The 27,697-nt window shown below is 39.1% G+C and overlaps 1 protein-coding gene and 1 long non-coding RNA gene across 2 annotated transcripts in view; one reads left to right on the top strand and one right to left on the bottom strand.

The window, feature by feature from the left end:
- The window catches only part of LOC105720097 (uncharacterized), a 137,228-nt gene extending 117,061 nt beyond the window's left edge, over nt 1-20,167 (top strand). Inside the window, exon 7 of the long non-coding RNA XR_010338414.1 lies at nt 20,065-20,167. This is a non-coding gene — a long non-coding RNA (uncharacterized LOC105720097). The remainder of the gene's footprint in view (nt 1-20,064) is intronic.
- A 1,113-nt stretch (nt 20,168-21,280) lies between these two features.
- Nucleotides 21,281-22,225, bottom strand: LOC105720297 (olfactory receptor 5P76-like). The gene has a single exon (XM_012456722.3). It carries the CDS (start codon nt 22,223-22,225, stop codon nt 21,281-21,283), a length of 945 nt encoding a protein of 314 aa, XP_012312145.2.
- Between the last annotated feature and the right edge of the window lie 5,472 nt (nt 22,226-27,697).

Raw genomic sequence — 27,697 nt, 5'->3', positions numbered from 1 at the left:
GCTCCATAAGGCATGTTAAGAGAAAGTCCATCATTCTTTTAGTCATTGATTTTAGTCAATCCATCAACCAATCTAAGTTGAGTCCTTCCTCTCCAAAACATAAAACAAAATAAACATCAACCCACATGGAATTTATCACATAGTATGATCAGTAGTACAATGAAGGCATGTAGGAACTGCTTTGGAAATATAAAGAAAAGGACAACTAATTTTGCATGTAAGGGGTTAGTCAGAAAAGGAACCATAAATAAATGATACTAACAACAGGTATACTCCCAAGAATCATGATGGAATATTTTTGCACACATTTAGACAAAGAAAACTATTGGAATGGAAAGTTGGCTTGCATTGGAGACCAGAAGCAATGACACCAGGGCATTAATTTCATCTCTGTACACAAAACAGTCTCCTTAGCTAAGGATGTCAGATAGTGGGGAGAAAACTATGCAAATAGAAACAAAGCACAATACCCTGTTACTCAAAATGTAGTTCAATATTTTGGAATAGCTTCAGTAGGAATGGTATCAGCTCTTCTTCGTACATCTGGTAGAATCTGGCTATGCATCTATCTTGTCCTGGGCTTTTTTTGGTTGACAAGCTATTTATTACTTCCTCAATTTCAGAACTCTTTATTGATAGGTTCAGGGATTCTATTTCTTCCTGGATCAGTTTGGGTGGTTGTATGTGTTCAAGAATTCATCCATTTCTTCTAGATTTTCTAGTTTATATGCATAGAGGTGTTTGTAATATTCTCTAACGGCTGTTTGTATTTCTGTGGGGTCAGTGATAATATCCCCTTTATAATTTCTGATTGTGTTTATTTGAATCTTCTCTCTTTTCTTCTTTATTAGTCTAACTAGTAGTCTATTTATTTTAGATAATTTTTTGAAAAAAATAAAACAGCTCCTGGATTTGTTGATCTTTTTAATTTTTTTTTTTTTTTTTTGGGTGCCTCAACCTCCTTCAGTTCAGCTCTGATTTTGTTTATTGTTTATCTTCTGCTAGCTTTGAGGTTGAATTTCTCTTGGTTCTCTAGTTGTTTTAGTTGTGATATTAGGTTGTTAACTTGAGATATTTCTAGCTTTTTGATGTGGGCATTTAATGCTATGAATATCCCTCTTGACACTGTGTTAGCTGTGTCCAAGAGATTCTGTTATGTTGTATATTTGTTCTCATTACTTTCAAAGAATTTCTTGATTTCTGCCTTAATTTCATTGTTTGCCCAAAAGTCATTGAGTTCAGGTCCTTAATATCTTTGTTAATTTTCTTCCTTGATGATTTGTTTAACACTGTCAGGGAGGTGGTAAAGACTCGCTATTATTGTATGGAATCTAAGTCTGTTTGAAAGTTTCTAAGAACTTCCTTTGTGAATTTGACCAATCCTGTGTTGGGTGCATATATATTTAAAATAGTTAAATCTTCTTTTTAAATCGAACCTTTACCATTATGTAATGCCCTTCTTTGTCTCTTCTGATCCTTGTTGGTTTAAAGTTTATTTTGTCTGAAATTAGTATTGTAACCCCTGCTTTTTTCTGTTTTTGATTTCCTTGGTAGATTTTTCTCTATCCCTTTGTTTTGAGTCTATGGGTATCATGTGAGATTGGTCTCTTGAAGATAGCATACCAAGGGGTCTTGGTTTTTTATCCTGCTTGCCACTCTGTGCCTTTTAACTGGGGAATTTAGCCCATTGACATTTAAAGTTAATACTGTTATGTGTGAATTTGATCCTGTCACCATTATATTAGCTGTTATTATGCAAACTTGTTTGTGTGGTTGCTTTATAGTGTCACTGGTCTTTATACTTAAGTGTGTTTTTGTAGTGGCTGGTAACAGTCCATTCCATATTTAGCACTTCCTTCAGGAGCTTTTGTAAGGCAGGTTTAAGGGTAATTAATTCCCTCAGCATTTGCTTGTCTGAAAAGGATCTTATTTCTCCTTCACTTTTGAAGCTTGCTTTGGCCAGATATGAAATCCTGGATTGGAATTTCTTTTCTTTAAGAATGTGGAATATAGGCCCCCAGTTTCTTCCATCTTGTGGGGCTTCTGCTGAGAGGTCTGCTGTTAGTTTGATGGGCTTCCTTTTGTTGATGATCTGACCTTTCACTCTAGTTGCATTTAACATTTTTTCTTTCATTTCAACTGTGGAAAATCTAATGATTATGTGTCTTGGGGATGATCTTTCTGTTAGTTATCTTACTGGGATTCTCCGCATTTCCTGGATTGCAACATTGGCCTCTCAAGATACGTTGGGGAAGTTGTCATGGATAACATCCTAAAATATGTTTTCCAAGTTGTTTAAACCCTCCCCATCTCTTTCGGGAACATCACTGAGTCACAAATTTGGTCTCTTTTTGTAATCCCATATTTCTCAGAGGTTTTATTCATTTCTTTTCATTCTTCTTTCTCTATTCTTGTCTGACCATCTTATTTCAGAAAGCCAGTCTTCAAGATCTGAGATTATTTCATCTACTTGGTCTATTTCTGCTATTAATACTGTTATTACATCATAAAAATTCTTATATTGTGTTTTTTAGCTCTATCAGGTTGGTTATATTCTTTTCTATACTGGCTATTTTATCCACCAGCTCCTGCATCATTTTATTGTGAGTCTTAGCTTCCTTGGATTGAGTTTCAATGTACTCCTGCATCTCAATGATCTTCATTCCTATCCATATTCTGTATTCTATCTCTGTCATTTCAACTATCTCAGCCCAGTTTATATCCCTTGCTGGAAAGGAGGTTTGGTCATTTGGAGGAAAGAAGGCACTCTGGCTTTTTGAGTTGTTGGAGTTTTTGTATTGGATTTTTTCTCATCTTTGTGGGATAATGTTTCTTCAGTCCTTGAAATTGCTGACCTTCAGATGGGTTTTTTTCTTTTATTCTATTTGATGACCTTGAGGGTTTGATTGTGTTATAAGGTGAATTCAGTCAAGTGGCTTTGTTTCTGGAAGATTTTAGGTGGGTATGGCTCAGCTCCCAAATCTTTGACTGCATGCTTTAACTCCAGGGAACATGTATTGGGCCCTGACTTTGTTCTCTGGCTCCTTAACCTTAGGAATCCACTTCACTAGTTGGGGGGAGAGCACAAGGTGCTCCCAGATCACTGGTCACTACACTCCAATGGGTGGAGTCGGTCAAATTGTTTCTTAGTGCAGTGACATCAGGATCCTTTCTCATTTGCACATGCCAGCAACAGCAGCATGGCAGAGTGCATGCTTATTGGTTATGACAGTGTGCTGGGGGTTGCTGGGGTCTCTGCCTTTTTGGGGGCATTCACCACAGTGGTGGAAGCAATGCAGCTCTGGGGGATGGGAGTCCATGCCGGTGACTACATGCAGTCATGCTGGTAGTGGTGTTGACACAGGCTAGCAGGTCTATGTGTGCTTTCTGTGTGCCACAGGCAGGGGTGGTCACTCAGGGAGGGAAAGGTCTGCTGTTCTCTCTGCCTAGTTTCACTCCCAAGGCAGTGTTGATCCAAGGGCAAGGTGCTAGTTGGGGCAGGGCTTGCTGGCTGTGGCTGCCAAGGCTCCAAGTGCAATGGCAGTCATTTGGGAAACACACTGGCAGGGCAAGGAAGGGAAACCCCACCTATACACACACACACACCAGCAAAGCAATATGAGAAATTGCTGTACCCCAGGGGAAACTACAATGTGGGGAGGGAGTGGGTGGGCTGGTGAGTGGCTGTGGGGGCTGCCCAGCTGGAGCTTTCTACTGATCAGGCATGGTCCACCAGTGCAGGAGTTATGATGTGGGCCCCCAGCACACTCAAGCCCTCTGAGTTCCACATCAGCTGGCTACCCTTACCACTTCTATAAACACCTCTCCTTGCCAACTCAGGTGTCCATAGTGGTCATGGGGTCTCCTGCTGCCCGTATTCCAGAGGCCTGTGGCAAGAGTGGGTTGCTCCTTGCCAGTTCAACTCAACTTTAAATTAACCAAGCATTTATTACAAACAGCTGTGAAGAACAGCAGTAGTTTTAAAAAGGGGGAGGAGGGCAATGAAGGTCTTTATTTTTGTATGTTGTCTTTTGATGCCCAAGAAGCAATATGAGACTTACCAGCTCATTATTTTTTTCAGCACAAGTACCCCGATCTTAAAAGGTAAACTTAAAAGAAAATTTCAAATAAATGAATATTTAACAGAAGGAACATGTAAAACACAACTATTACCAGAAAAACAAGTTTATATTAGCTAACTTTTAAAGAAAATAATTGCTTATTCACTCATTCACATGCTTGATATGCAGAGTAAGCATTTTGAATGAAACCAAATTCCACTTCTAATTCTAGTTCTCTTGCTATTTCCACCACACCTTCAGTTACTTCTTCCACTATTCCCCCAGAGGTGTTGGGGCCAGAAACAAGTCCCAGTGCATGGTAAACCTATTTAGCTTCTGTCTGTGTGAATGAGGTATTCTGAAGCATGCTGTGGCAATGCCTTTAGTTGCACAGGGTGCAACTAGGGTCCATTCTCAGTGAGTGAACTAGGGTCCACTCTTAGAGCCTTCTGCAAAAGTATATTAGGTTGGTGCAAAAGTAATTGCATTTTATCATTAAAAGTAATGGCAAAAACTGTGATTATTTTTGCACCAACCTAATATCTTTAAAGTGTATGCAACATGAAGGCTTTCCAGAGAAACAGAAGCTTAAAAAATTAATCACCAGTAGACGAACATTCCAATAAGTAATAATCAGCCAACTTAAAAAATAGTTTACTTGAAATTATCTAGTCAGATAAGAAAAAAGAATGAAGAAAACCTATGGGATTTATGGGGCACTATCAAGAAAACTCACATTGACATTATGGTAGTCTAATTAAAAGAAGGTAAGAGAAGAGGGCAGAAAGCTTGTCAAAAGAAGTAATGGCTGGAAACTTCCTAAATCTGAGGAGAGACATGAACTTCAGGAAACAGGCAACAGGCAAATAATATAAGAAGGAAATATTCATCTACACAGAGAAAGAATAGAATTGGAGATAATAAATTAGTAAATATATAACATTTTAAAATTCTAGGTTCATTAACTTCCCCTGCCTTTGTCTGTTTTGTTATTTTCTATGCATTTTAATGAAAAATATATTTTAGACACTATTTATATTTATTGTGTTGTGCTGTCAATATCCATTTATATTTACTCATATATTCACCATTTTCATCATTTCCTGCATTTTTATGATTTTACATGGCATCAATTTCCATCTGTCTAAAATACTTTCCCATGAATTTCTTTTAGTTCTACATGCTTTGTTTGATTTATTCCAAATAATTTTATTTTCTTTGGAGCAACTGTAAATTCAACATATTTTTAATTTTAATTCTTAAATGTTCATTGTTTGTTATTATACAGAAATTTAGTTAATTGTTGTGTGTTTATTTTGTATCCTCACTTTTGGTGAACTCATCTCTTCATCTAGGAGATTCTTTTAAATTTATTGAGAGTTTCTACATAGATAATTATTTTATCTGAAAATAGGACTAATATTTTTTATTTTCCAATTTAATCTTTCCAATTTGCATTGGAATATCATTTCATTAATATCTGCAGTTTTCTTCAGTCTTTCCTACTTTATTCTTGCTTTTAGTGAATAATTGTTCTTTCTCAAAGTTCTTGAGATAGGAACTTTGATTACTGATTTCAGTCCTTTCCTTTTTAGTAATGTATCATTTAGTGCTGTCAATTTTCTTCTCAGTGCTGCTTTATCTGGATCTCACATATATTCTGTTTTTATTGGGAGGAGAGTTTTATTCATGCCAATTAGACTTTGTTGGTTGATGATGTTTATGAGTTCTCTATGTCCTTGATGATTATGCCTACTATTTCTATCAGTTGCTGAGTTTGAGTGTTGAAGTCATCCTGACTCCAACCTTTTGCTCCAGCCCATGCCATTGTGCATAAGCCTGCAGCTAATCTCTGTAACCACAAATGTGCTTGTAGCCAGCCCCAGGAACAACGCCTACCATAGATTCCACCATCACTTGTCACCAATCATCAGTGCTATGGACCCTAGCTGCCTGAGTTAATGAGACACCACGTACCTGCAGACTAAGACCATGACATGCTTCTGCACTTGGCACCCTATGCAACTAGAGCCATTGCCACAGCATGCTCTGGAATACCTCACTCACATAGTTGAAAGTATTTCCTTACCAAAAGCAATCCATAAAACCTGAAAGACATGACTGTTTCTTAAATGTGCTGAAACCTATACAAGGCCACAAGGATCATGAAAAATCATGGAAACATGACATTATCAAAGGAATACAATAAACTTCCAGTAATTAGCCTCAAAGAAATGGAGAGCCACAAACTGCCTAAAAAGAAATTCAAATAATTTCTCCGAAGTAACTCAGTGAGATATAAAATAATACAGATAAATAATTTAAGCAAGCCAGGAAAACGACACAAAAAAAAATTAGAAGTTTATTAAAGAGATAGAAAACATTTTTTAAAAACAGAAATGTTAGAGCTAAAGAATATAATGGCAAAGAACACAAAAGCAATAGAGAGCTTCAATAGCAGACTTAAGCACAAGTAATAATCAGCCAACTTAAAAAATAGTTTACTTGAAATTATCTAGCCAGATAAGAAAAAAGAATGAAGAAAACCTATGGGATTTATGGGGCACTATCAAGAAAACTCACATTGACATTATGGTAGTCTAATTAAAAGAAGGTAAGAGAAGAGGGCAGAAAGCTTGTCAAAAGAAGTAATGGCTGGAAACTTCCTAAATCTGAGGAGAGACATGAACATCTAGATATATGAAGCTCAAAAGTCCCCAGATATATTCAACTTCAAGAAGAATTCGTTAAGACACATTATAATCAAAGCATCAAAAATCAAATACACAGAAAGAATGTTGAAATTAGAACAAGAAAGGAGGCTTTTCATGTACAAGAAAAACTCTATTAGTCTCTAAACAGATTTATTTGCAGAAACCTTGTAGGACAAGAGACAGTGGGTTATTACATTCAAAGTAATAAAAGAAAAAGTACTGCAACCAAGAATATATACCTAGCAAAGCTGTCCTTCAAAAATAAGAGTGAGATAAAGACTTTCTTATACAAACAAAAGCTTAGGAAGTTAATCACCTAAATAGTCCTAAAGAATCATCCTAAAGAATTCTCTTTAGGACATTTGATGAGACAACTAGATTTGCCTTATCAAACGTCATAAAGAGAATTCTTCAAGTTAAAATGAAAGGACACTATTTAGAGGGGGGCAGGGCCAAGATGACCAACTAGAAGCAGGAGAAATCAGAGACTCCCATCAAAAAGAACCATAACAGCATGGGAGTCCTGCACCAGCAATTAGGATATCCAGGTTCTGTCATCAGAACTGACTAGGTGGTTGGCATCCCATGGAGTAGAAGGAAGAGCAGTGTGGTGCAGTGGCCCACCTGAGAGCCACATGGGGCAGGGAAGACCCAACCCCCCAGCCAAGGGAGATCGTGAATGAGTGTGCTACCCAACCTTAGAAAACATGCTTTTTCCATGGAACTGTGCAACCCACGAATTGGAAGACCTCACTTCTGAGCCCATACAACTGGAGCCTAGGGTCCCAACTATGGAGCCCCATGGATTTTCAATAGCCACTAAGCTAGAATCTGCTTAACCCTGGTGAACTCCTGGGGGGAGGGGTGACCAGCACCACAGCTGTGGTTGCTTGCTGTCTAAGCCATTTGAGCTCCTTTAGGGAGGGGCAGCAGCCAACACTCGGACTGATAGCTGCCTAGTATACTAAGCCCCAGGGCAGGGGAAGGGCAGCAGCCATCTCTACAGCCCCAGGCTGTGCTTTTCCTCACGGAGGCTGGATAACTTTGTCTCAAGCGGTATCCCCCAGAGTCCAACACACCGGCTGTGGCAGACAGCGCACAGAGTGCCTCTTGAGGCCTGACTCTGACCCATCTCTCCTTAATGGGTGGGGCCTCCCTGCAGGAACTCAAACAACTCTAGCCAGGGTCTCCAGGTCAGAATTCTTTTTTTTTTTTAATTGCATTTTAGGTTTTGGGGTACATGTGAAGAACATGCAAGATTGTTGCATAGGTGCACACGTGGCAGTGTGATTTGCTGCCTTCCTCCCCTTCACCTATATGTGGCATTTCTCCCCATGCTATCCCTCCCCAACCTCCCACCCCTCACTGTCCCTCCCCTATTTTCCCCTAACAGACCCCAGTGTGAATTCTGATCTCCCTGGGCCTGAGCCCCTAGGAAGAGGGGTGACTGCAGTCTCCACAGACTAGCAGACTTAGTCTTTTCTCCTGCTAGTTCTGAGGAATCCAGGCAGCCCAGATGAGTGGGTTTCCCCCAAGCAAAGTACACCCCCTCCACCAAGGGACAGTCAAAGTGCTTTGTTAAATGGGTCCTGCTCTCCGTGCCATCCAACTGGGTGAGACCCTCCAACAGGGGTTGTTAGACACCCTATACAGGAGCATTCCTGCTGGCATCAGGTCGGTGCCCCTCAAGGTCAGAGATCTAAGAGGAAGAAGCAAACACCCATCTTTGCTGTTCTCCAGCCTCCTCAAGTGACATCTCCAGATGCGGGAATGAACCAGATGAATAGAGCCTGAAATGAACCCCCAGCAAACTGCCGTATCCTTATAGAAGAGGGACCTGACCATTGCAAGAAAAACAAACAAACAGAAAGCAACAACAACAGCATCAACAACAACAACAAAACGTCCCCACAAAAACCCCATCCAAGGGTCCACAGACTAGACAAACTCAAGGTGAGAACGAATCAACCAAAAAATACTGAAAACCCAAAAAGCCAAAGTACCTCTTCTCCTCCAAATGATTGAAATACTTCTCCAGCAAGGGTGCAGAACTGGACGGAGGATGAAATAGATGAATTGATAGCAGTAGGCTTTATAAGGTGGGAATAACAAACTCTGCTGAGCTAAAGGAGCATGTTCTAACCCAATGCAAAGAAGCTAAGAACCTCGATAAAAGGTTACAGGAGCTGCTAACTAGAATAACCAGTTTAGAGTGGAACATAAATGATGAGACAGAGCTGAAAAACACAGGATGAGAACTTTGTGAATCATACACAAATGTCAATAGCTGTATGGACTAAGCAGAAAAAAAATATCAGAGTTTAAGACCATCTTGCTGAAATAAGGCATGCAGGCAAGATTAGAGAAAAAAGAATGAAAAGGAACAAACAAAACCTCCAAGAAATATGAGACTATATGAAAAGACTGAACATGCAATTGATTGGAGTACCTGAAAAAGGGCGAATGGAATGCAGTTAGAAAATACACTTCACAATATTATCCAGGAGAATTTCTCCAACCTAGCAAGTCAGGCCAATGTTCAAATTCAGAAAATACAGAGAGCACCACTAAGATACTCCATGAGAAAATCAACCCAAGACACATAATCATGAGATTATCCAAGTTCAAAATGAAGAAAAAATGTTAAGCACAGCTAGAGAGAAAGGCCAGGTCATCTACAGAGGAAAGCCCATCAGACTAACCGCAGACCTCTCAGCAGAAACCCTACAAGCCAGAAAAGAGTGAGGGCCAATAGTCAACATTCTTAAAGAAAAGAATTTTCAACCCAGAATTTCTTATCCAGCCAAACTAATCTTTTTTTTTAATTTTAATATATATTTTATTGCCCTTTAGGTTCTGGGGTACATGTGAAGAACATGCAGGATTGTTGCATAGGTACATACATGGCAATGTGGTTTGCTGCCTCAATCCCCATCGCCTATATCTGGCATTTTTCCATGTTATCCCTCCCCAACACCCTACGCCCCGCTGTCCCTCCCCTAGTCCCCGCCAACAGACCCCAGTGTGTAATGCTCCCCTCCCTGTGTCCATGTGTTCTCATTGTTGAACACCCACCTATGAGTGAGAACATGCAGTGTTTAATTCTCTGTTCTTGTGTCAGTTTGCTGAGAATGATGGTTTCCAGATTCGTCTATGTCCCTACAAAGGACACGAACTCATTGTTTTTTACAGCTGCATAGTATTCCATGGTGTATATGTGTCATATTTTCCCTGTCCAGTCTATCATCCATGGGCATTTGGGTTGGTTCCACGCCTTTGCTATTGTAAACAGTGCCGCAATGAACATACGTGTGCATGTCTTTAAAATAGAATGATTTATAATCCTTTGGATATATACTAAGTAATGGGATTGCTGGGCCAAATGGAATTTCTATTTCTAGGTCCTTGAGGAATCACCACACTGTCTTCCACAATGGCTGAACTAATTTACACTCCCACCAACAGTGTAAAAGTATTCCTATTTCTCCACATCCTCTCCAGCATCTGTTGTCTCCAGATTTTTTAATGATTACCATTCTAACTGGCATAAGATGATATCTCAATGTGGTTTTGATTTGCATTTCTCTAATGACCAGTGATGATGAGCATTTTTTCATATGTTAGTTGGTTGCATATGTTTAAGTCTGCTGCAGTGGAACTCATAACCACCTTTCTTTTTCCCAGATGCTCTGTCCTGGGAAGGTGGGGCTTTATTTATAAGTTCCTGACATGCTGCTACCTTTTTTCAGAGATGTCCTGCCCAGCAAGGAGGTAGCCTAGTCACAGTCTGCCAGCAGAGGCATTACTGAGCTGCCATGGGCTCTGTCCAACTGCTGTGTGAACTTCCTTGCTGTTTTGTTTATAGAGATATAGTTAGAACTGCCTTGGTAATGGGGGTCTGCCTCAGTAATGGTGGACTGTCTCTGTAATGGCGGACTGCCTCTGTAATGGTGGACTGCCTCTGTAATGGTGGATTGCCTTGGTAATGGTGGACTGCCTCCGTAATTGTGGACTGACTTAGTAATGGTGGACTGCCTTGGTAGTGGTGGACTGCTTCTGTAATGGCAGACACCCTTCCCCCCACAGAGCTAGACCATCCCGGGTCCAGCTGTGCTTGCTGTGAAACTCTCAATCCAGAGCATTTCAGATTGCTGGTCTTTGTGGGGGTGGGACCCACTGAGCCAGACCACCTGGCTCCCTATTTCAGCCCCCTTTTTTTCTGTTGAATAGGTGACTCTGTCTCCCAGGTGTTCCAGGCACCAATTGAAATGGCACCCAGATTTGTGTGAGTTTTTGTGTGGAGACTTGCTGCACTGGCTGCCACAGCTGTGCTGGAGACTCGTGGCATTTTTCCTCCTGGGAATCTTCTGGCCTGTGGGCAGTAAAAATTCGTTTGGAAATGTGGTGATCACTCACCCTCTGCATTCTTGCTGGGAACTGCACTCCAGAGCTGTTCCTATTTGGCCATCTTGAATCATCTCTACCAAACTAATCTTTATAAGCAAATGAAATAAAATCCTTTCCAGACAAGCAAATGCTGAGGGATTTTGTTACCACCAGACCTGCCTTGTAAGAGCTCCTGAGGAAGTACTAAATATGGAAAGGAAAAACCAGTATCAGCCACTGCAAAAACACTCCAAAATGTAAAGACCAATGACACTAAGAAGAAGCTGCATCAACTAGTGTGCAAAATAACAAGATAGCATCATAATGACAGTTTCAAATTCACACATAACAATATTAACCTTAAATGTAAATGGGCTAAACACCCCAATTTAAAAACACAGATTGGCAAATTGGATAAACAGTCAAACACACATCAGTGTGCTGTATTATGGAACCTCAAAAAAGTCCAAATAGCTCAAGCAATATTAAGCAAAGAAGACAAAGCTAGAAACATCACTTTTACTGATTTCAAATTATATCACAAAGCTAAAGTAATCAAAACAGTATGGTACTGGCACAAAAACAGACACACAGATCAATGGGACAAAATAGAAAGACAAGAAATAAATCAACATATATACAGCAATTAATTTTCCACAAGAGCACCAAAAATACACAATGGAGAAAGGATAGTCTCTTTAATAAATGGTTTTGGAAAAACTCCATATTCACATGCAAAAGAATGAAACTGGGTGTTTACTTACACCATACACAAATATCAACTCAAAATGGGTTAAAGACCTAAACAAAAGACCTAAAACTATAAAACTCCTAGAGAAAAGCATAGGGAAAAGCTCCTTGATGTTGGCCTTCTCAGTGAGTTTTAGATTTGATGCCAAAAGCACAAGCAACAAAAACAAAAATAAGAAAGTAAAATTACCTCAAACTAAAATTCTTCTGCACAGCAATGGATACAAAATGAAAAGACAGAATTGGGAGGAAACTATTTGCAAAACATGTATATTATAAGGTATTAAGATTTAAAATATGAGTTGGAGCGTGGGGGTTGCTGCCAGAGCCCAGCTCCGCGGAGCCAGGCGGGTCAGCTGCGCCTCCAGCGGCCGCTGGGAGCCCGAGCACAGCGGGCCTGGCCTGGGTCAGGACTGCACCGGAGCGCTGAGAGCTGGAGGCCATTCCTGCGCAGCCGCCCCATTCTCGGACGGGCCGCCAGCCCTCCTGGTTCGCCCCCGCAGCTCTGCGCCGCCAGGAGTCGGGAGCCGCAGGGAACCGGGCACCTGCACCCGCCACTCGGAGGTGCCCAGGCCTGGCGTAGCAGTGAGGCTGCATCATTGCACCTGCAAAGAAGCTTTGAAGGAATGGTCTGGATCTCAGGCACGTGCACAGGAAATGCCACATGAATTCAACTCGAGACGATCCTTGCTTACTTCTGAAGACAGTTTAGAAGTCATGTGGGGGTAGTTAGGTGGAAGAAATGTAAGGTCCTACACCACCCTAAAATCTACAAGATTGTATTCAAAAGTGAATAATTGGATGGCCACTTAGGAGGAAGTCGGGATTGTAGCTCCGAGAGAAGGTGCAGAGGGTGAGTGGACGCCGCATTTCCAGACGGATTTTTACTGCCCACAGACCAGGAGATTCACAGGAAGAGAAGCCCCACGGGTCGCCAGCGCTGCTGGTTTGAGTGGCGTGGCCGCTCAGCCTACGCCCTGGGGCGGGGAGCAGTGGCTTCTTATGCAGAGCGAGAGAGACAGAGTTCCCTCTGAGCCAGCAAGGGGAGCTGAAGCAGGGAGCCAAGCCAGGAGACCCCCGGGCAAGGATGTGCCACGAATCTCAGAGCCGCTGCTTTGGCTGATGCAGCAGCACACAGGGAAGCGGATTTTAACTACCCACAGACCAGGAGATTCACAGGCGGAGAAGCTCCACGGGTTCCCAGCGCCACTGGTTGGACCAGAGCAGCCACTCGGCCTGCACCGGGGGCAGGGAGAAGCGGCTCCTTGAGCAAAGTGAACGAGACTGTGTCCCCTCTGGGCCAGCAAGGGGAGCTGAGGCAAGGAGGCAAGCCAAGAGATTCCCAGGCAAAGAGGGCCCCACTGGAAACACGGCTGAACCCGGGACGGTCCAGCTCTGTGGGGGAGGGGCGTCCTCCATCGGGAAACACCCTGCAGTTCCCGGGGCAATTTGCTGTAACCAAGACAACCCGCCACTACAGAGACTCCGTCACTACAGGGGCGGGCCAGCATAGCGGAAGCAGTTCTAACTACACCCATATAAACAGGACTGCAGGGAAGCTCACACGGAAGCTGGGCGGAGCCCACAGCAGCTCAGTGAAGCCTCTGCAGGCTGAGTGTGACTAGACTGCCACCTCATGGGCAGGGAAAACGGTAGCAACACAGCTGAAAAGCATAAAGCCCTAACCCCCTGGGCCAGAACACCTCAGGGGAAGAAAAGGGGGTTTATGAGTTCAGCTGCTGCAGACTTAAAATTACTAAAATCAGAAAGACAGCACTACAAAGTCAATAGGCAGTTAAATCCACAAAGATGGGAAGAAACCAGCGCAAAAAGGATGAAAACACCCAAAACCAGAACACCTCTCCTCCTACAAGGCAGCACAGTAACAAGATTGGACGGAGAATGAGTGTGATGAAATGACAGAATCAGCTTTCAGAAAATGGATAATAAGAAACTTCTGTGAGCTAAAAGAACATGTTCTAACCCAATGCAAAGAAACTAAGAACCTTGAAAAAAGACTTGATGAAATGCTAACGAGAATGGACAATTTAGAGAGGAATATGAGTGAATTGATGGAGCTGAAAAACACAACACGAGAACTTCGCGAAGCATGCACAAGTTTCAACAGCAGAATTGACCAAGCAGAAGAAAGGATATCAGAAGTCGAAGATCAACTCAATGAAATAAAACGAGAAGGGAAGATTAGAGAAAACAAGGTAAAAAGGAATGAACAGAGTCAACAAGAAATATGGGACTACGTGAAAAGACCTAATCTACGTTTGATAGGTGTACCTGAATGTGACGAAGAGAATGCATCCAAGCTGGAAAATACTCTTCAGGATATTATCCAGGAAAACTTCCCCAACCTAGCAAGGCAGGCCAACATTCAAGTCCAGGAAATACAGAGAACACCACAAAGATATTCCTCTAGAAGAGCAACCCCAAGGCACATAATCATCAGATTCACCAGGGTTGAAAAGAAGAAGAAAATACTAAGGACAGCCAGAGAGAAAGGTCAGGTTACCCACAAAGGGAAGCCCATCAGACTCACAGCAGATCTCTCAGCAGAAACCCTACAGGCCAGAAGAGAGTGGGGGCCGATATTCAACATCCTTAAAGAAAAGAACTTTCAACCCAGAATTTCATATCCAGCCAAACTAAGCTTCATAAGTGAAGGAAAAATAAAATCCTTTGTGAACAAGCAAGTACTCACAGATTTCATCACCACCAGACCAGCTTTACAAGAGCTCCTGAAGGAGACACTACACATAGAAAAAAACAACCAGCACCAGCCACTCCAAAAATGCACGAAATGGTAAAGAGCATCAACACAATGAAGAATCTGCATCAACCAATGGGAAAAACAGCCAGCTAGCATCAAAATGACAGGATCAAACTCACACATAACAATATTAACCCTAAATGTAAATGGACTAAATGCCCCAATCAAAAGACACAGACTGGCAAATTGGATAAAAAGCCAAAACCCATCAGTGTGCTGTATCCAGGAAACCCACCTCACATGCAAGGATACACAAAGGCTCAAAATAAAGGGATGGAGGAAGATTTACCAAGCAAATGGAGAGCAAAAAAAAGCAGGAGTTGCAATTCTCATCTCTGATAAAATAGACTTTAAAGCAACAAAGATCAAAAGAGACAAAGAAGGACACTACATAATGGTGAAAGGATCAATGCAACAAGAAGAGCTAACGATCCTAAATATATATGCACCTAATACAGGAGCACCCAGATACATAAGGCAAGTTCTTAAAGACTTGCAAAGAGACTTAGACTCCCACACATTAATAGTGGGAGACTTCAACACACCATTGTCAATATTAGACAGATCAACGAGACAGAAAATTAATAAGGATATCCAGGACTTGAACTCAGACCTGGAACAGGCAAACCTAATAGACATTTACAGAACTCTCCAGCCCAAATCCACAGAATATACATTCTTCTCAGCACCACATCACACCTACTCTAAAATTGACCACATAATTGGAAGTAAATCACTCCTCAGCAAATGCAAAAGAACGGAAACCATAAGTGCCCACATAAGAAGAAAGGAGAGAACTAAAATTGACACCCTATCATCAAAATTGAAAGAGCTAGAGGAGCAAGATCAAAAAAACTCAAAACCTAGCAGAGGACAAGAAATAACTAAGATCAAAGCAGAATTGAAGGAGATAGAGACACGAAAAACCCTACAAAAAATCAATAAATCCAGGAGCTGGTTTTTTGAAAAGATCAACAAAATAGACAGACCACTAGCCAGACTAATAAAAAAGAAAAGAGAGAATAACCAAATAGATGCAATAAAAAAAGATAAAGGGGATATCACCACAGATGCCACAGAAATTCAAACCATTGTCAGAGATTATTACAAACAACTCTATGCACATAAATTAGAAAACCTGGAAGAAATGGATAAATTCCTGGACAGTAGCCTCCTCCCATGCCTAAACCAGGAAGAAGTCGAAACCCTGAATAGACCAATAACAAGGTCTGAAGTCGAGGCAGCAATTAAGAGCCTACCACCCAAAAAAAGCCCAGGCCCAGGTTTCACAGCCGAATTCTACCAGACATACAAAGAGGAACTGGTACCATTCCTTCTGAAACTATTCCAAATAATCCAAAAAGACGGAATCCTTCCCAAATCATTTTATGAGACCAACATCATCCTAATACCAAAACCCGGCAGAGACTCAACAAGAAAAGAAAACTACAGGCCAATATCCATGATGAACATAAATGCAAAAATCTTCAATAAAATAGTGGCAAGCCGATTACAACAGCACATCAAAAAGCTTATCCACCATGATCAAGTAGGATTCATCCCGGGGATGCAAGGCTGGTTCAATATATGCAAGTCTATAAATGTAATTCACCACATAAACGGAACCAAAAACAAAAACCACATGATTATCTCAATTGATGGAGAGAAGGCCTTCGACAAAATTCAACAGCCCTTTATGCTAAAAACTCTCAATAAACTAGGTATCAACGGAATGTATCTCAAAATAATAAAAGCTATTTAAGACAAACCGACAGCCAATATCATACTGAATGGGCAAAAACTGGAAGCATTCCCTTTGAAATCTGGCACTAGACAAGGATGCCCTCTCTCACCACTCCTATTCAATATAGTACTGGAAGTTCTAGCCAGAGCAATCAGGCAAGAAAAAGAAATAAAGGGTATTCGACTAGGAAAGGAGGAAGTCAAATTGTCTCTATTTGCAGACGACATGATTGTATATCTAGAAGACCCTATCACCTCAGCCCAAAATCTCCTGAAACTGATAAGCAACTTCAGCAAAGTCTCAGGATACAAAATCAATGTGCAAAAATCGCAAGCATTCCTATACACCAATAACAGACTTAAAGAGAGCCAAATCAAGAACGAACTGCCATTCACAATTGCTACAAAGAGAATAAAATACCTAGGAATACAACTAACAAGGAACGTAAAGGACCTCTTCAAGGAGAACTACAAATCACTGCTCAACGAAATAAGAGAGGACACAAACAGATGGAGAAACATTCCATGTTCATGGTTAGGAAGAATTAATATCGTGAAAATGGCCATACTGCCCAAAGTAATTTACAGATTCAACGCTATCCCCATCAAGCTACCAATGACCTTCCTCACAGAACTGGAAAAAACCACCTTAAACTTCATATGGAACCAAAAGAGAGCCCACATAGCCAAGTCAATTCTAAGCAAAAAGAACAAAGCTGGAGGCATCACGCTACCAGACATCAAACTCTACTACAAGGCTACAGTAATCAAAACAGCATGGTACTGGTACCAAAACAGAGATCTAGACCAATGGAACAGAACAGAGGCATCGGAGGCGACACAACATATCTACAACCACCTGATCTTTGACAAACCTGAAAAAAACAAGCAATGGGGAAAGGATTCCCTGTTCAATAAGTGGTGTTGGGAAAACTGGCTAGCCATATGCAGAAAGCAGAAACTCGACCCCTTCCTGACACCTTACACTAAAATTGACTCCAGATGGATTAAAGACTTAAACATAAGACGTAACACCATAAAAACACTAGAAGGAAACCTAGGCAAAACCATTCAAGACATAGGTGTAGGCAAGGACTTTATGACCAAAACACCAAAAGCATTGGCAACAAAAGCCAAAATAGACAAATGGGACCTAATCAAACTCCACAGCTTCTGCACGGCAAAAGAAACAGTCAATAGAGTGAATCGGCAACCAACAGAATGGGAAAAAATTTTTGCAGCCTACCCGTCTGACAAAGGGCTGATATCCAGAATTTACAATGAGCTAAAAAAGATTTAGAAGAAAAAAACAAACAAGCCCATTAAAAAACGGGCGAAGGATATGAACAGATACTTTACAAAAGAAGACATACATGAGGCCAACAAACGTGTGAAAAAATGCTCATCATCACTGGTCATTAGAGATATGCAAATCAAAACTACATTGAGATACCATCTCACGCCAGTTAGAATGGCGATCATTAAAAAATCTGGAGAAAACAGATGCTGGAGAGGATGTGGAGAAATAGGAACACTTTTACACTGTTGGTGGGAGTGTAAATTAGTTCAACCACTGTGGAAAACAGTGTGGCGATTCCTCAAGGACCTAGAAATAGAAATTCCATTTGACCCAGCAATCCCATTACTGGGCATATATCCAAAGGATTATAAATCGTTCTACTATAAGGACACATGGACACGAATGTTCATTGCAGCACAGTTTACAATAGCAAAGACCTGGAACCAGCCCAAATGCCCATCGATGATAGACTGGACAGGAAAAATGTGGCACATGTACACCATGGAATATTATGCAGCCATTAAAAAGGAGGAGTTCACATCCTTCGTAGGGACATGGATGAACCTGGAAAACATCATTCTCAGCAAACTGACACAAGAACACAAAATCAAACACCACATGTTCTCACTCATAGGCGGGTGTTGAACAAGGAGAACACATGGACACAGGGAGGGAAGCACTATACACGGGGGTCCGTTGGGGGGGAGGGAGGGACAGTGGGGGTTGGGGAGTTGGGGAGGGATAGCATGGGGAGAAATGCCAGATATAGGTGAAGGGGAGGGAGGCAGCAAATCATACTGCCATGTATGCACCTATGCAACAACCTTGCATGTTTTTCACATGTACCCCAAAACCTAAAATGCAATAAAAAAAAATAAAATAAAATAAAATAAAAAATAAATAAATAAATAAAATAAAATACATAAGGAATTTACACAACTTAATGGCAAAAAAAGGCACAAATAACTGGGTTTAAAAATAGGCAAAAGTCTGAATAGATATTTTTAAAAAGAAAACATACAAATGGCCAATATGTATTTGAAACATGTATTTGAAAAGATACTCAATACTAATCTTCAGCAAAATGCAAATCAAAACACAAGATTTCTTCTCACACCTGAAAGTATGGCTACCACCAAAAAGTCAAGTAGTAACAAGTGTTGGTTAGGGTGTGAAGAAAAGGGAACCATTGTACACTGTTGGTGGAAGATAAATTGGTATAGCCATAATGAATACAATGTGGAGTTTCCTCCAAAAATTTAAAATAGAACTACCATATAACCCAGCAATTTTTCTTCTAGGTATATTCACATAATAAATGAAATCAGGATGTCGAAGAGATATCTGCACTCCCATGTTCATTCAATATTATTCAAAGTAGCCAAGATATAGAAATAACCTAAGTGTCCATCAATGGATAAATAGGTAAACTGTGGTACATTCACACAGTGGAATATAACTCAGCCTTTAAAGAAAACAAGGAGATCCCTTACAACCACATAGATGAATCCGGATGATGCTACACTAAGTGAAATAAAGAAGATAGAGAAAAATACTGCACAATCTCACTTATATAGGAGAAAAATGTTCAGTAGATAGAAAAAGAGAGTAGAATGAAGCAAAGTGTGGGGAGAATGGGAGATCTAGGTCAAAAGGTACAAAGTTGCAGTTAAGTAGAATGAATTAGTCTAGACATATACAGCATGTGGACTATAGTTAGGGTATTGTACACTAAAAGTATGCTAAGAGAGTAGATTTTAGTCTCTTCTACCACACACACACACACACACACATACACACACACACATACGCACACATGCACGTAACTATATGAGGTAATAGACATGTTAGTCTACTTAAATATAGTTATCATTTCATTATGTACTTGTATACCAAGTTGTACAACATTATGTTGTACATCTTAAATATATACCATAAAAATGCAAAAAAAGAAAAATATTCCACTCCCATTTTTTTATGGTATCAGATGAGAAACTCACTGTCTTTTCTAAATGATTTTCCTCTATAAGAATGAATTATTTCTCGCTATTTCTTTAAAGGTTTTTCTGTTTTTAATTTTCAAAAGTTTAATTAGCATGGATTTCCTTGGGTGTATCGTACTTGAGGTTTCTCAGCTTCTTGAATCTATGCTGTATATGTCTTTCACAAAATTTAGGATGTTTTTTGCTATCATTACTTTGAATACTTGCTCAGTCCCTCTTTAATCCCCCTGTCCTTCTGGAACATACACAATATGAATGCTAGCTCTATTTTTACTGTCTCACAGGTATATATAGACCTGAAGGGGTTTTCTTTTTCTTTTTCCAGGAACTCTGTGAAAATCAGATACATGGGGAAAGAGGAAGAATATCATACCTGATTTGGCGTGGAGCCTCAAGAAGCTTCCTACATGAGAGCAAACAACATTTAGGTTGGTATGTATAGCATAAGTAGGCATTATCCAGGTGAGGGGGAAAATGCATTTCAGTTAGAGGTATTGCACGTAAGAGGGTCTTAAGACATCAAAGAAAATACACACATTTAAGGATTTGAAAAACCAAATAATTAGTTTTTAGTTTCTGTGCTTAAGAGGGTCTTAAGACATCAAAGAAAATACACACATTTAAGGATTTGAAAAACCAAATAATTAGTTTTTAGTTTCTGTGCTTATGGCGGAGAGGAAACGTGGTGAGAGATGAAAAAAATCGGGCCATATTCAGGGTCTGAACTAATCTATTTAAATTTATGACCATGGTTAGTGTATTGAGGATTGGAAGAGAGTGAGAAACAAACTGGAAAGCTGGCTAGGGCTTATTAGTCAAGGTTCACCAGATAAACAGATTTAATAGGATGTATGCATGCATGTGTAAGTGTGTGTGTCTGTGTGTATAAGAGGTGTGTGTGTGTGTGTGAGAGAGAGAGAGAGAGAGATTAAGAATTACCCTTATGTGATTATTCTGGTAGCTAGCAAATCCTCAATACACGGAAGAGGCAAGCAGATTGGAAATTCCACCAAGAGTTGATATTGCAGTCTTGAGTCCAAAGGCAATCTGGAGGCAGAATTTCTTATTCTTCAAAAGATTCTCAGTCTTTTCTCTTAAGGCCTTCAACTGATTAGAAAAGGTCTATTCATATTACAGAGGGTAATCTGCTTCAGTCCAAGTCTAATGATTTAAGTGTTAATCACATCTAAAACTTTGCAGCAATATCTATCCTGGTATTTAACCTCAACTTACAGCAAATAACTACTTTTGAAAAATAAATGTAAATATCATTTTTAAAAATTTTCAGCATATTAAGTGTTCTGGTCACATGAAACATTTTGTTTTTGTTAATTATAAATTTAATTTTATTAAAGGTAACTAACTATGGACTTCTAATTTACTACTTGATGTCTGAAAATCCATTACCTGCATCTACTAAAAAGCTCTGTACTAGCTAATAATATATAAACATATATTTCAAAGACAGGCACTCAATTTCCTTTTATTATTATATCTATGGGATATTATGATATTAAATTCTACAAAAATAATAGTGATCATCAATATAATATTTTCATACCAAGCTCTCTCTTCAGAGCCCCCTTAATCTCCTTGTTCCTGAAGCTGTAGATCAGGGGGTTCAACATGGGAATGACCACCGTGTAGAACACAGACACCACCTTGTTCTGGTCGGTTGAGTAGCTGGACTTGGGCATCACATAAATGAAGGTAATGGTCCCATAGAACAGAGTGACTGCAGTGAGGTGGGAGGTGCAGGTGGAGAAGGCTTTGTGGCGCCCGTCTGTGGAGTGCATCTTCAGGATGGTGATGAGGATGTAGATGTAGGAGATGGCTATGACACACACCGTGACAACAACAATGAAGCCAACAGAAAATGAGGAGACAATTGTGGGGAAACTGATATCAGAACAGGAGAGTTCAAGTAAAGGATTGAAATCACAGAAAAAATGATTGACTCTATTTGGTCCACAGAAACATAAAGAAAAGAAGGTACTAGTATAGGAGACAGCATTGAGAAAACCAGCTATGTAAACCACTAGGAATAACTGGACACAGACTTGTGTGGACATTTTGGTTGAATAAAGCAGTGGGCTGCAAATTGCCACAAAGCGGTCATAGGCCATGGCAGCCAGAAGGATGCATTCGACTGTCCCAAAGAAAACTGCTGAACTAAGCTGGATGGCACATCCAAGGTGGGAGATTGTATTTCTCTCCACCAGGAAGTTTACAAGCATGTTGGGTGTGACAGAAGATGAATAGCCCATGTCAGCAAAAGCCAAGTGACTCAGAAAAAAGTACATAGGATGATGGAGCTGAGAAGAGATTCTGATAAGAATAATTGTGCTGAGATTCCCAGATATGGTCACCAGGTAGATGCATAGGATGATCATGAAGAGGATGACTCGGAGGATTGGATCATCTGTTAAGCCCAGTAAGATGAACTCCGTCACAGCAGTGTGATTCGCATCCTCCAGGGAGTCCATGAGACAAAGTAGCTGCTGCCAAAATGAACCTGTGATGAGAACAGCACATTAAATCAGTTATAAACTTGATGGTTTCATTTTCATTAAAACATACATGGAGGTTAATGATGAACAGATATATCATTCAAATAAAGTTTGGACTAAAAATTAAGTATTTTTGTTATTTCCAATTAAAACTTTATTGTGTCACCTAGTTTGAAATATGCTTGTTAGCACTATGCAAAACATTATTTGAGTAATATTCAAAACATCATGAAAGTACATTTTGAAAAAGATTAAATCATTTCATAATGTAACTGAGTATTCTAATTGGAGTATTATTGAATGAAATAATACTATCGTGGAAATGATATGCAGTTGGATAAAGTCTAAGTTTAAAAACTCAAACAGCTTACCTAGGTTCCCCCAGTTAGTGGCCAGCTTGACCCTCATCTCCAAGTTTTCTGGTTTTTAATCTTTAACTGGTTGTCCAAAGTGGCTGGTTGTCTGTGATGCTAGAGCATTTAGACCAATAAGCAAAGTAGGTATTTCCACATGATATTTACTAATAGTGTGTTTCCAAAGTATCTCCTAGCTAGTAAATTTATCAACATTATAGCTGAGTATCAAGTTTAGATCATGTTAAAATATCACATGAGCTTCTTTATCTTTTGAAAAGATAAATAAATAATCCTGGTAAATTATGCCTGTTAATTCACACTGAATTGACTGTGAAATGTAATTCAGTTGACGTCGTTTGCTAACTGATTGCAAGATTGCCTCCACTGTATTTCTCAGTTATGACTTGTGGGTACACATAAAACTTTAAAGTGTTCTCAAATGGTAAATGAAAATCAGCATATCGAATTTACTCACAAAAGTCAGTCTTACCTCTTGAAATAAGAATGCATTCCTCTCAGTTATAAATTCAAAGTCTTTGTTATTATATAGAGCCATATTATATTATTGTTTGTTTTTGAGGATAAATCTCTGAAGATTCTAGAGATTCAAATGTGAATTCAAAAGCACCGGAGATCATTATCACATTCTCAGGTGAATATTGAGCAGTTTGACTCGCACAAACACAGCTAATCTTTAAAAGTTCCATTAATTCTCAAATGATCAGTTTTTTCATATTATCTATGTGTTTGTGCTCTCTCATTTGATAATTATTGGGAGTATAACATAATAAATTATCTCACAGGTTAATATTGGTTCTAAGTTTACTTTGATATTTTAGTTTAAATAATATTAAACAGCAAATATAAAACATTAAACAACAAATGTTCATTTCCTAAGTGTTTTGTGATGTTAGCTATAAGACACTCCATTAGATGCTTTTGGAAATCTGAAGTGGAAACTTCACATAAAGTTGAATTTTAAATAACACAGTCATTTAAATAATAGACATATGTCTCTGGGAAAAGATATAAAATAAATACCATTAAAATTGTGTAGATAAATGTGTTTAAGTTTTTGTATATTCTGGATATACAAGAAAAAAACAACCCCATCAAAAAGTGGGTGAAGGATATGAACAGACACTTCTCAAAAGAAGACATTTATGCAACCAACAAACATATGAAAAAAAACTCATCATCACTGGTCATTAGAGAAATACAAATCAAAACCACAATGAGATATGATCTCACACCATTTAGAATGGTGATCACTAGAAAGTCAGGGAACAACAGATACTGGAGAGGATGTGGAGAAATAGGAATGCTTTTACACTGTTGGTAGGAGTGTAAATTAGTTCAACCATTGTGGAAGACAGTGTGGAGATTCCTCAAGGGTCTAGAACTAGAAATACCATTTTTCCCAGCAATCCCATTACTGGGTATATACCCAAAGGATTATTAATCATTCTACTATAAAGACACATGCACACGTATGCTTATTGCAGCACTATTCACAATAGCAAAAACTTGGAACCAACCCAAATGTCCATCAATTATAGACTGGATAAAGGAAATGTGAATGTTCTTAATATTACTGAAGTTTACACTTAAAATGGTTAAGGTGGAAATTTTTGTTATATGTATTTTACTGCAACTAAAACCACTTTTAAAAATTAAAAAATAGGCCGGGCGCGGTGGCTCAAGCCTGTAATCCCAGCACTTTGGGAGGCCGAGGCGGGTGGATCACGAGGTCGAGAGATCGAGACCATCCTGGTCAACATTGTGAAACCCCGTCTCTATTAATACAAAAAAATTAGCTGGGCACGGTGGCGCGTGCCTGTAATCCCAGCTACTCAGGAGGCTGAGGCAGGAGAATTGCCTGAACCCAGGAGGCGGAGGTTGCGGTGAGCCGAGATCGCGCCATTGCACTCCAGCCTGGGTAACAAGAGCGAGACTCCGTCTCAAAAAAAAAAAAAAAAAAAAAAAAAATTAAAAAATATATCCCCAGAGGCCAATAGAAAGACACAGAAATAAACTCATGCATATATGGACAACTAATTTTAGACAAGGTCACTGAGAATGCACAATAGCAAAAGGATAGTCTCCATAATTAAGCACTTTTGGGAAGATTAGATATGCACATGTAAAACAATAAAATTTATTTATTTTAAACCAGTCTCAAAAACCAACTAAAATGGATTAAGACCGAAACATGACACCGAAAACCATAAAACTCCTAGAAGAAAATATAGGGGGAAATGTGCTTGACATTGACCTTGGCAATTATTTTTCGAATTTGACAGCAAAAGCTCAGGTGAGAAAAGCAAAAATAAGTTACAGCAAACTTAAAATACTCTGCACAGCAAAGTATACAATCAACAAAATGAAAAGGCAACTTACGGTTTGGGAGAAAATATTTGTAAACCATATATTTGATCAGAGATTAATATCCAAAATGTGTAAAGAACTTACAACAACTCAATAGCAAAAAAAAAAACCTCAAAAAAACAGATTAAAAATTGTGCAAAAGATCTGAATAAACATTTCTCAAAAGAAGACATGCAAATGACCAATAGGTATATATAAAAACATGCTTATTGATATTGCTAATCATCAAGGAAATGCAAATTAAAACCACAGTGAGATATCACCTCATACCCATTAGGACGACTATAATAAAAAAAACAAGAGATAACAAGTGTTTGTGAGGGTGTGGAGACAAAGGAACCCTTGTGTACTGTTGGTAGGACTCTAAACTGGTGTTGACATTGTGGAAACAGTATGAAATTTCCTCAAAGAATTAAAAATAGAACTACGTATGACCCAGCAATCTCTTTGCTGGGTATGTACTCAAAGGAAATGAAATCAGTGCCTCATGGAGACATCTGAGTCACCATAAATGGATAAAGAAAATGGTGTGTGTGTATTCAGCCTTATATATATATATATTATATACATGCAGACACACACACATACACACATGCACACAATGGAATATTATTCAGCCTTGTAAAAGAAGGAGATCCTGCCACTTGTCACAACATGGATGGTGCTGAGGACATTATGCTAAGTAAAATAAGCTAAACACAAAAATAAAAGTATTTCATGATCTCACTTATATATATGAAATCTTTTTAAAATATCAAATACATAGAAACAGAGAGCAGATTGGTGGGTACCAGGAGGAGGGTGTAGTGGGTAATGGCAGACTGCAGTCAAAGGCTAAAATGTTGCAGTTATTTAGGATAAGTTGAGCAATTTAATGTACAATAAGAAGACTACAGTTGGCCAGGTGCAGTGGCTCATGCCTGTAATGCCAGCATTTTGGGAGGCCAAGGTGGGCGGATCATGAGGTCAGGAGATCAAGACCATCCTGGCTGATACGGTGAAACCACATCTCTACTAAAAATACAAAAAATTAGCCAGGCCTGGTGGCACACACTGTAGTCCCAGCTACCTGGAAGGCTGAGGCAGGAGAATCGCTTGAACCTGAGAGGTGGAGGTTGCAGTGAGCCGAGATATCATGCGACTGCACTTCAGCCTGAGTGACAGAGCCAGACTCTGTCTCAATAAAAAATGAAGAAGAAGAAGAAAGAAGAAGGAGAAGGAGAAGGAGAAGGAGAAGGAGAAGGAGAAGGAGAAGGAGAAGAAGAAAAAGAAGAAGAAGACTACAGTTAATATTGTATTGTATATACAAAATTTTTAAGTGAGTAGATTTTTTTTGTTTCTTCTTTCTTTTATTTTCCACTTTTGTGGACACATAGTAGGTGTTTATATTTATTGAGTACATTAGATATTTTGATACAGGCATACAATGTGTAATAATCATATAAGGGTAAATGGGGTATTCATCACATCAAACATTCATCCTTTCTTTGTGCTACAGATTCCAGTTCTACGTCTTAAGTTTTATTTTAAAATGTACAGTAAATTACTGTTGACTATCATCACCCTGTTGTGCTGTCAAATACTAGATCCTATTCATTCTATTTAACTATATTTTTATACCCATTAAACATCTCCACTTCCGCCCACCTTCAGTACTCTTCCCAGCTTCTGGTAACCATCATTCTACCAAGAAAGTAGGTTTTGGGTGCTCCGACCAAGAAAAAAAAAGATAACTATATAAGATGATGCATGTGATAATTTGCTTAATTGTTATATTATTATGTACATGGTATCAAAACATATTGTATAACTTAAATATATGCAATTTTTTTAGCTCATAAAAAAGAACAAAAAAAATGTTGCACCACTTCTTTCTGGTTTCATAGTTTTGGATAGGAAACTCATTGTCTTGCAAAATGCTTTTCTCTTCTAAGTAATATGTCCTTTTTCTCTGGCTGCTTTCAAGATTTTTCTGTCTTTAATTTTCAAAAGCTTAATTTGGATGTTTCTTGTTGTGCGTTTCCTTGGGTTTATCCTATTCGAGATTTGCTCACCCTTCCTGAATCTGTAGCTCTGTATATCTTTCACCAATTTAGAATGTTTTTAATCATTACTTCTTTGATTATTTATTGAATACCCTTTCTTTCTGAGATTCTCAAGATATAAATATTAGCTCTCTTTTATTGTCTCATAGGTTCATGCAGTTCTGTTCTTTTTTATTGTTCCAATTATTTTGTTTATTGCTCAGAACAGGTAAATTCTATTTTTTATTTAAGTTCACTGATTTTGTCTTCTGTGTCTCCATTCTGCTACTGAGCTCATCCGGCAAGTTTGTTGTTGTTTTTTAATATTTCTATGAGTATGTTTTGCAGTTTTATACTTTCCATTTGGTTCTTCCTTGTAATTTCTATTTATTTGCTGAAATTCTCTATTTTTATTTCTTTCAAGAAAATTAATGATTGCTTCTTGAATCATTTTTTATGGCTGCTTTAAATCTTTGTTAAAAAATTTCAGTATTGGCTTCATCTTAGTGTTGGCATCTATTGTCTTTTCTCATTCAAGTTGTGTTTTTCTCAGAACAAAAATTGATATTTGACCATATCATGGACATTCTGGATATCATATTATGAAACTGAATCTTTGAATCATGCTCAGTCTTTTTCAGTATTCATTCTTGCTGAGGTGTAGTTGAAACTTCCAAGTA

This window comes from Aotus nancymaae, unplaced genomic scaffold, assembly GCF_030222135.1.
Source record: "Aotus nancymaae isolate 86718 unplaced genomic scaffold, 86718_ANA_hifiasm-v0.15.2.pri h1tg000059l, whole genome shotgun sequence".
Taxonomy (NCBI): domain Eukaryota; kingdom Metazoa; phylum Chordata; class Mammalia; order Primates; family Aotidae; genus Aotus; species Aotus nancymaae.
The sequence above is the reverse complement of the archived record's forward strand: the minus strand, read 5'-3'. Positions and strand labels throughout refer to the sequence as shown.

What these genes read in the sequence shown, in the direction of transcription:
- LOC105720297 (XM_012456722.3), bottom strand. Translation starts at nt 22,225, where the DNA reads ATGGACTCCCTGGAGGATGCGAATCACACTGCTGTGACGGAGTTCATC.